The 10,728-nt window shown below is 40.6% G+C and overlaps 1 protein-coding gene across 4 annotated transcripts; it reads right to left on the reverse strand.

The window, feature by feature from the left end:
• Positions 1-199: 199 nt before the first annotated feature.
• Positions 200-10,723, reverse strand: si:ch211-13c6.2 (uncharacterized protein LOC100000125 homolog). 4 transcript variants are annotated; one of them, XM_031323136.2, is made up of 13 exons: positions 10,369-10,722; positions 9,875-9,943; positions 7,361-7,385; positions 4,413-4,499; positions 3,962-4,101; positions 3,748-3,867; positions 3,598-3,643; positions 2,095-3,058; positions 1,854-1,974; positions 1,636-1,701; positions 1,431-1,532; positions 1,046-1,304; positions 200-800 (listed from the first exon to the last, which is right to left on the reverse strand). In XM_031323136.2, the coding sequence occupies exons 1-13, from the start codon at positions 10,423-10,425 to the stop codon at positions 544-546; spliced, it is 2,313 nt and encodes a 770-aa protein (XP_031178996.1). In that variant the 5' UTR covers positions 10,426-10,722; the 3' UTR covers positions 200-543. The 4 variants fall into 4 exon arrangements, with proteins under 4 accessions (XP_031178996.1, XP_031178997.1, XP_031178999.1 ...); XM_031323137.2 differs by lacking the exon at positions 1,431-1,532 and having other exon boundaries at positions 10,369-10,723; XM_031323139.2 differs by lacking the exon at positions 7,361-7,385 and having other exon boundaries at positions 10,369-10,721.
• Between the last annotated feature and the right edge of the window lie 5 nt (positions 10,724-10,728).

Raw genomic sequence — 10,728 nt, forward strand, 5'->3', positions numbered from 1 at the left:
CACAAAGTAATATTAGTCACAGTGAAACATAAGTGAACCAGTAAAAAGTACAATGAGAGCAAATTTTATGTGGCAGTTAACGTCAGCCAGTTGAATGATATATACGCAATGTCAAATTGCACAACAGTGATACAGTAAAATATATAAATGCGGCTGCTAATTATAATAACAGGAAAAATATGACTGATTTAGTACCAACATGTTTTAAAGTTTTTATTAAACTCCAACATTGGATCACATTATTCACAAATGTCTGCAGTTTGGTTAATTTAAATTAAGTTTGCGGCACAATTTAAGACTTATCGCAATAACAATATTGCTACTTGCTGCTGGTGATAATAGTAATACAAAGACATGACAGCTGCAGTAGACAAATATTTTTATGTTAACATAGACACTCAGACTTAACATTTTTCACAAATCAAATTATTAACAAGTGTCTAAAGCCAAATAACCTAAAAAACAAATAAGGAAGAAAGAAATGTAATGTCTAATCATGTTCTCAAACCAAAGTATCCCATTAAAAGTATAGAAATCTGACAATTATTTCCTTGCCACAAGTTCCAGGAGGGTGGAAGTGATTTTCTCCAGGTTGTTGGAGTACCGAGGGCCCCTGTCCATCCTGGGTCCTCGTTCCATGTAGTGCGGAGGTGCGGAAGAGTGGGAGTCCAGAAACTCCTCGGCAGCAGGTGGGTAGTCACGAGGTTGCATGGGTTCTTGAAACCTTTCAGGATAACGTGTTGGCTCATTTGAGTGGGTAGTATCTGGCGGCTGAGACATCCCGGGCCACCCAAAAACCTCTGAAAGAAAAAACAGGAAAAGAACTTGAATGAAAGAAAGTGGGAAAATGCAGACTTATTTTGACAGAAAACTTTACAAATATGAGACAACAAATTTCAAATAAGTTTTCAGATCTAGTTTTCAGATTTGATCACAATTCTTTAATACTTTTAAAGAATAATATTTTGTCAAATCTGACTGGTATGCAGTGTATAGAAAAAAATAACATATACACATACACACACATACATATACATATATACACCTTCATAACGGCTTCTGTTTGACTGTCTGGGTTCCCCACGAACAGGATGGTGGTATTCTTGGCGCCACTCGTCAGTTACATTCTCACGCTGCTGCCAGCCTCTTCCTCTGTGATCTTCTTTAAAGTAGTGTTCTTCTGGTCTTCTAATGTCTGAATCTTCCCTTAGGGTAGTGTCATACTGGTGTCTTGGAGAAAGCTCTGGGTCTGGGTTCAAGCTGTTGTAGTCTTTGGAGATGGCTGCTCGACCATGGCTATTTTGCTACAGCAACAAAAACACATTACTTTAATTGATTTCTCGTGCTTTGAAGTCAGAGAATTGAACTACATGTTCAGTTAAACTAAATGTTCAGTTAGAAAGACTGATCCTGTGTAGAGTGAAACATACCAGAGCATTCTCCGATTTTTTGGTCTTGAATTCTTTTAGAAGGTTGCAGAGTTTGCTCTTCAGGAAGTTAGCCTCGTCTGCATTTTTAATTTCAACGTTTTTCTAGTAGGGGAAAATACGTTGTTAAGCTGCCCCTTTCAAGGAATGGCTGCACAGCAAACGTATCACTGCTACGTGCGTTGCAAATACAATTTCACAAACTTACCAGTATATCAAAGACGTCCCTTGGCTCAGAGCCTCCTCTTTGGTAGCTTTCATTATGATGTGGGCTCTAAAAAAAACAACAGGTTTGACATCACTACAGCAGCTACACGACATACTGTGAGAGAGTACATTTTCTAGATTAGTATGTATCTAGAAGTATGGCATATTGGCACGTTACTAGTTAATCACAACAAATAGCCTGATTTCACAACTAACTACCTGTGATTCCATGTAGAAGTCAGGATGTTGTGTTCCATGCATTTCAGGTCCCAATGGTACACTAACTGGTCTAAGACGACCGCCAAACTTTGGATTTGGAGGTCTATACTCCTCACTGAACCTTAAAGCAGAAATCCAAAAGCATTCAGTCAAATAATATAAAACATTTTTAAAGAGGTATCAGCTAGCCAAAATCACGGAGAGCATTCTATACAGATAAACGACAAGGTACATCACTCACATCTCTTTTGTCGTTTCAACCTCCTCTGCAGTGGCATCAGAGAAACGACTCTTTCTTTTTCTTTTACCGCGTCCCTCATTATTAGCGGACCCTTTCAGGAAACGCCTGAATGGCTCTGGGATGTCAGAGATGGCCCTGGTAGCTTCCTCTCGTCTCTGGGAGGTAGGGGGTCCTGTTCTGCTTGGGCCAGGGTTGGCGACTGCCTCCTCTCGATGTGGTTCTCCCATTTCATGACAATAATCATTGATCACATTAAACAAATGGTCACGCGAACGGTCACTCTCCATAGGTGTGGGAAAGCTCCTCCTCTTGGCCTCTGGTTCACTCGATCCCTGCCTGTCTGCTCTATTCATACTGTCATGTCTACCAGATACCCTGTCCAGAGACCACCGCTGTTCATCGCCTTCTGGGTACACCGGCTGCAAGGGCTGGCACTCGGCAGAACGAACTCGCCCACGCCTAACTTCCTCACTGAAGAATTCCTTCAGTTGATCTCTTTCTGGGTAGGGCCTCCTGTAGGGAGGAGCTTCCTCTGGGTAAGACTCTCCATGCTGAGCCTGGCCATGGGGCATCTCCTCCCTTGAATCATACCTAGGAACACCACCTGTTTCTCGTACGGCTCTTCTTCTTTGTGGATCTTCAACATATTCCTCTTCATACTCCGTACGATAATCAGGGTCCATATACTCTCGTCTGCCCACATCACTTTCCCTGTAATTGTCCCTCCACAGCTCCTCTTCCATGCGGTCACTGCTGAGAGTGTCCTCCTGTTGGTACATTGATCTGTCTCTGTTTAACATGTAAGGGTTTTCTGGATGGAATGGGGGTGTGTTTGGGGGATACCTCCCTGGGTGAGAGTACTCATCCTGGTAGTCCTTGAGTTCTGGTAGGTGTGACGGCACATCTCGTTGGGTCAAACTCTGTGAGATGTTGCGGCCCCTATTTTGCTTCTGCCTTTGGGGAACTAGGGAACAAGATCAAACTTTTAGTTCAAGTAAAAATATGACATACAATATTCATTATATGAGCTGTTTTTAAATAAAGTGACATTGACGTATCACATTTGATTCTCTGAAAAGGATTAAATACATGTAACAGAAATAACTCCCAAACACCCAAGTCAGACAGTTTAGCACCGAATGAGACTTGTTCTGTGTAAAGTTCTGTAAGTGATCCTGCTCAGTACATATATAGTGTCAAATACCTTTAAAAAATTAAAGACATTCTTATCAAAAATAAAGTTAAAAGACTAATGGCCTACATGATTATCAATATCAGCCTAAGTATCAGTCCTATCGTCGTATCAGGCTGTAATCATTAAGAAAAAACCCTCCGACATCCATCCTTTAAAACCTTCAGTGAAACTCTGAACCTGACATTTCTATGCATTTATCAATGCTCAGTCAAGTGAGAACACGCAACAAAAACATAGGAAATATACTATGTAACTTTGCCAATATCGTATCCAATATCTATTATTCAGAATTCACAGTATGAATGTACCTCTTGAGATGTTTAATTTGCCCTCTATCCCCTTTTTCGCCATTAGCTGAAACACATATACACAACATATGTTACTCTCAAAATTATTATGATTTTAATTGTACATTATAATATTCAACACGTCTGGTTACTGAACTCTGTATGTCCCACCGTTGGAGTTCCTCGTCCATCCTGTCTCTCTATTATCTCTGCTCTGGCTCTTATGATCTTTCCTCCGTGGGTTATTATGGATTGTTTATTCCAGGTCACCAAGTCTGGCCGTTTCAATTCCTACATAAGCACAAAAGGTAAGGCTTTCTCACTTTGTTTCGCCTTCTTCATTAAAAAGCAGACGCAGACACTGAAAAAGTTCACAATGCTTTACCACATATTTCTGCCGGTGTTTACGTCCAATCACATGACGGACCATTTCCGGTAGGTTCGCATTCTGATGACATAGCCTACATGTGTATCTGGGGCCTGCTTGTAAGTCATTACAAGGCAGTTCGTCCAAATAGTTCAAACCTAAGAAATAAGGCAGAAAAAAAAAAGTTAAATAAGGGATCAAATGTGAAATTGATACATAAAACAACAAGCACCAATAAAAACATACTATACCTTTTATTTATATATATTTTTATCTTTTTTTCTCACTTTTATTTTTTTGCTGAATATTTTATGTTGCAGGTAGCGGGGTGTGTGTGTATGTGTGTGTGTGTGTGTGTGTGTGTGTGTGGAGGAGGTATGTATGACTATGTTATTTTGATGCTAAAAAAAAAATAGGAATCAAATTAACATGGAAAATTGTTTTAAAAAAATGGTATTAAGTTATTCACCAATAATGGGCTCATCAAGCTTCATGTAATCCAGATATTGTAAAATGTCCTCGAATACTGGTACACAGTGGTGTCTGACAGCAAGCCCTGAGAAACCCAAACACTGGTAGTTAGTTTTTTGTGAAGATAATAAAGTATCATACAGTGCAAAGTCTAACTTGTAGTGTAGTGTGTAAAATGCACGTTGGGTGTTGTTTACCTTACATCCTATTGTGAGATAAACTCACTTTGCTGGTTAGATCACAGTAGAGTACAAACACCAGTGCAATGTTTTATTGTTTTTCATGTACTTTTATTTGTTTTAGGTGTAGCTACACCCCACTGTATCATCGCACATTTCCAACCATCTATTGTGTTCACCTTTTTCCAGACCGTCATGAGACAGAGGACTAGTTACATGAGATTTATTGAGAAAGGAGCTATGACTTTGCAAAATGAATTGCCTCAATATGCCCTTAATGTCACAACTATCTCCATCAAGCCTGTTTAGTGACTGATATGGCCATTAAGCAAAAACTGATCCACTGTAGCTACAGCCAAAAGGGTTGAATTCTCTACATCACATGATATAAGATATCTGACTGCTGCAAATGACTAACCAAACACGTTTTTATGTATGATCTCGCAAGTTTTTACCTTTGAACACTTAAGTCCTCCAATTCTGCTCTACTTACATCAGCAGGGAGGTTGTCTCTTTGAAACAATGCGCAATCTTCTGTGTCTCATGATTCTTGGATGTTGCTGTGCAAATGTCTTCAGGTAAAGCAATGTTGACCAAGATGATCTCCTGCTATATAAACACTTACACTGGGGAGGCATAATGACCTTGGCCTACTGTGATATCTTAAAAGACAAAAGCTGCTAAATGCTGATGTTACCTACATAACCAACAATAGAGGGGGGGGGGGAATCCTAGCATCCCCAAAAAATCCCCAAAAGAAGTTGCAAAAAAATTTATGTTGACTTCAAGTATGAGCATGCCACAGCTCTTTTCTCAGTTTAACCAAACAAAATCCCACCTTTTTATAATTAAGCATACGCCCCATTCTACAAAAAGTGACACTGGACCATGCTTCCACAGGCTGCACATTATCAAATGTGCACAGGAGTTGTTTGGAAAATGTTGTGGCTGTTTCTTTTATACACGCAAGAAGCATGGACGCACTTTTTCCGGTTTTGAACCCACCTTCCAACAGAAAGTTGGATTAAACAATCAGCTTGTCTGATCTGCAGGGTTGCGCAACACGTTGTTTGGCATTTGGCGTGTGCTTCGGCTTCTCTGCAAGCCTCTGCGACTTACCGTTACCCATAACAAGATGTTGGTGTGCATTGGCACACTCATTGATGTTCCAGCACCACAATGATTTATATAGCCGCCAAATTTGGCGACAAAAAGTTTTGTGGAAGCCATGTAGGTCTGTGCCACATTTAAATAATGGGTGAAAGAGTGACATTTCTTTTGACTCAAAGGGCACCCTCTCAGCTAAATGGCAGCAGGATTCAAATACCAAGAGCAGTCATTTCGCTGCCCAAGACAAGGTGCACAGTGGAATTCCTGTCCTTCACCATTAACAAGATAAAAACACAACAAGCCAACCATGTTGACATTTCAACTGACAATCAGCAACAGTTAGCTTGGGCCGGTTTCAGTACATAGAATTATGTGCCAGTGATGAGTGGCACATCATTTATTACGAGACTTGCATTAGCCTGCATTCACATTGCCTGCGTCGGCTGATGTGGCGAAAATGCAGGTCTGCCCATTCATTCCGAATGGGTTGCGTTTATGCTGACGCGGGGGGGGGGGGGGGGGTTTAAGGCGGTAGAAGAGTCCTGTACAGGAAACAGGAAAAATCACTTCCTCTATCGCTGCCACAAGAAAGTTTTAAAACACTATGAGGATAAAAAAAAAGAAAGAAACAAGCACTCAACTGCCCAGGAGTTTGTGTAGCAGCTGAAGGTTTGTCAGACAACAAACACACAAAGACACAGTTCCTCCGTCTCTTTTCTTTCTCCGTGAAATGAAGCTGCATTCAAGTGCGGTCGAAAACATTGAGATCTATAAAAGGATCTGAAGGAAAACAATAATTGTGAAATATAAAGTTTACTTGTGCTACATTGGGGTGTTAAAGAACACAACAAGACGTCACACATTTCAGTGACACTCCCACCGCCGCACAACCCTGCGGAAAATCGCATTGTTTTCCTGGTCTAAACGCAGCCTTAGTCTGGCAATCACACGTGCTGGACACTTTTCTTTCTTAACTGTGCTGAATAACCGTCAAACATTATATGGCATGTATATGGACAATCGAACATTACACTTGCGATTGTTGAACATCCTATTCCAAAAGCATTGGCATTAATCTGCTACTATAGAAGCCTGCACTGGGAAGGATCTCTGCAAGATTTTGGAACCTGGCTAGAAAACTTCCTCCAATTTAGCCACAAGAGCATTAGTGAGGTCGGGCGCTGATATTGGGCAATAAGGCATTAGGCATTCCCATTCATCTCAAAAGGTGTTGTGGGCTAAGGTCAGAGCTCTGTGCAGAGAATTCAAGATTCCCCTTAACTGGGGTCTAAGCCAAAGCATGAAAACAGCCCAGGACAGAAAGCACACCAAGGTGTGTAGACATACTTTAGGCTGCACAGCGTAAAGATCAAGAATTTCAAGTTTTTATATCTGACTGTAAAGCGCTGGCACGCATTTTCAATACAGTACAATACAGTCCAAACGATGACATGTCCTTTGAGTTCATAACCATTCTTAGAGGATCATAGCCCTTGATGGATCTAGACTAAAATGATGTCCATTAAAACCAGGCAACGGTTTAGAGTGACCTCTGTTACCTTTGTGTGTGGAATGAATTACCTGCCAAAATAGACAGCAAATATACTCAAGGCCAGAATAGAACTAAATGAGAAGGCTGAAGATGAAGTCTACTTACCCGCAGCAACCAAGGCATCCTCTTTCTGCCAGGAACGAAAGGAGAGCAATAAATATTAAGTCAATCAGTGCTGGATAAACAGGACACTTTTTTCACCACTGCTACAAACAGAGAAAGGGTTATATCATGGAAACGTATTTTTTAAACACAAAAAGGTTGACCAAAACCACAGCTCACTTGAGGTGCAGTAAAGATACATATCCAGAAAATTCTCTTTACACATTACTGCAAATTATATTAAAATATGAATTATATAATATATTAATATTAAGCCGCCTTCCTGGTAAAAGGTTATATTAACTGTTTAGGGCCAAATGTATTGTGAAATAGGTATCTGTATGCAGAGAACAAGTATCCAGTTTTCTTCAACACTACCAAAAGACATGGACCAATGTTCAAGCAACTTTTGCCTACGCTTAAACTAGTGATTGTGTATTGGGCAGTGAGCTCTGCCAAAAAGCACGCCAGAACTGTGTCTGAACACATCCAGTGTGACACTGACAAAGGACTGAAGCAGCTGACAGGATCCTGTAGCTACACAGTGTGGACAATGCGTTAGCATCTGTAAAGCTCAGTTGTCAAAGTATTGTCCATGTTTATTTATTGACATATATGACTTTCCAGCAGTACACAGTGAGAAAGTATTGAGTCTGAAGTCAGTTGTTGAACCTTTCCACAAACACATGAGTGTCATTAGACATAAAACCGTCTAATGCAAGAACATTATGACATTTTCATGTGCTTTGCCTAGGAGTGTTGCAGCTTTGCACAAGTCAAAGCCATAGCGGAAGATTTCCAGAAATCTTACAAGGCACTGAGCTGGCAAGTTCCTGGGAGGAATTGTAAAACATATTTGTATATACAAGACAGACACAGAAATTGCATGTTAGCATTGAAGTGCATGTGAGACAGAGGATCAAGGACATCGATGTGACACCACGAAAAAGGACCTGCTCTCTCACGAAATACTGTTCTGCAGAATGACAAAGATCATTTGGCCAGATGACCTGTCTACATTGGAGATAGTTATCAAGCTTAAATCATTCCAATATTCTTGTGTAAGTATGCAGGAGTTCTGGTTGTCATGTGCAAAATCATCAACAACCATGTTGCCTTGAGTCTCAATACTTGACTGATGTGGACCAAGAAAAATGCAGGTTTAACTATAGGCGATAACCTCCAGAAAACAAATGCCGGCTTCAGAATCAAAAGGAGACATTTTGTGAAGCAGAGCACCTTTTTTCAGCCAAAGCACACCAAATATTTGTAAGATAAACAATTCAGCATTCATACATTTTGCAGAGCTGACGTTGAGGCGACTGACTCTGTGCCTTCCAGTAGAGCACTGGACTGAAAAAAAAGTTGTATTGGTCAGTCTGACCTAAATGTGTTAACATGTTGCTTTCTTGTGTGCCATAAACATAAACGGCACTCCTCCAAAATTACCAGGACATAGTCTTCATGATTGTCAAAGACCAAGCATTCATTTGTTTTCCTTGTTGTCTGTTGCTGAAGGTTTTGCCACACTTTCAACGTTCCATGTCAGGTTGAGCGTGGGTGCTCGCGGTTCCATGTATACTACAATTGGGTGTCCGCGTTGGTCTGGTATTCCCACATGCGCATTTCCCGTTTGCACAATTTTTTACCAGGAGTTCAATGCCATTTGGCTGTCTTTGTATTCCTTAAAAGACAAATTTATATGAATGTGGGTAATGGCAGATCACCTTGCACAACCTCTCTTCAAAACAAGCATTGATTTATGTTATCTTCCTCCTCTTTTTCTTCTTCTTGGCAAACAAGCTAGAAGTGCATACGCCACCAACTAGACTGGAGCGTGGAACATGAGATGGAGCATGTGCAGTCGACGTGCTTGCTATGCCTACAGTCCGTGCAGTCACAAATTTTGGGCTGCATACGGACATCCACATAGGGGTCCGTGTGGACCCTCGCGGAAATGGGCAGATGAGCCATTTATGCCATGGACACCCAGAAAGTATGAAGCATGCTTAAAGAAGTGAAAGAACCCTTTTCAGTTAATACATCATGGTAGCCAGGATACTACATTTAAGCACATATGAACAAAATGTCAATGTTCCCAGAATTTCAGCTTCAAGTCTGACCTAGAAGAAATGTGGAACGTCTTGCTTGTTGTTGTCACTGATCTGGTACTTATTGTACCACCACAATATTTACCTTTTTGGCATACCAAGATGGATGGTGTTTGGCTGGAAGAACAGAAGTAAGTAAGGTCGATATTCAAGCAGGCAATACTTCTTCTGAAAAAAAGTCCCCAGGTGTTGAAAAGATAGTGAAATATCACTTTTGGATGCTCCTCATTTCCTGCTGTGAGAGTTATCTTGAATCTGTGGAAGACCTGTGACTGAATAAAAAGAGGCCATGGAAAAAACAAAATGAAGTGCTCACTGTCTATCAACTTAAACGTCTATCACTAAATGTTTTTGTTACATTAGTATTCAACAACATTATCACAGACTACTACTTAACACTGTGTACCTTTATATGTCCTGGTGTAGTCAGATGTATCTTGTACAAGGTATCACCGCTTATGGATTTATCACAGACCTGGATTTCAAGAGAAAACATAAATCATGCACAGCTGCGTATGATATACAGCCAGTTGCCATTACATTAGGTACACATTGTCTAACTAATGCAGCCGTTAGTCTTTCTTCATAGCTATAACGTTACATTAGATGGATAAGATATTAGAAACAACTTTGTATAACGCATTTCTAGTGAACAGAAACTACACCCTCCACAGCAACCATTGAGTTGAAGTTACAATATCTCTGTTTCAGCAGTCCCTGATTATAACCTTCATGAATGAGGGGTTTATTTCCTGTATACTGTATGCAATGTAGACTGCATTAGGTATAGTTAGGTGTATCTTAAGTGTAAACAAGCAGTACAACCTATGTGAAAGCCATGCTGCATTTCTGCATTGAACCATGCAGACGCCAACTTGAAGTGCATAACGGTAAGCTTACCGTGCATTCGATGAATTGAGCCTCATCTTCGTATGGTGTTTCGAGATTGGTGTCCATTGTTGAATGTTTTACGACTTGCGTTAACGCTGTCTTTTCAAGAAGCCGCTAGTAGCTTAGCTTAGTAAACGTGTAGCATAACAGGCTTGCGAACGTAACCAAGCTAATGCTAGTTAGTACGTTAATGGGTGTTAGTAGCAAGCAATTCGCTTAGTTATCTTGCTTACACTAATGGACTAAGGTTAGCGTCTGTGTGATATATTTCATAGCTTTTCAGCTGCTACTCTATACACAGTCGACGAAAGTTGGTGGGGGATGTTGCTGATGGCTACTTCCTGTGTTTGTGTTTGTGCACAGTTCGCC

This window comes from Sander lucioperca, chromosome 16 (assembly GCF_008315115.2).
Source record: "Sander lucioperca isolate FBNREF2018 chromosome 16, SLUC_FBN_1.2, whole genome shotgun sequence".
NCBI lineage: Eukaryota > Metazoa > Chordata > Actinopteri > Perciformes > Percidae > Sander > Sander lucioperca.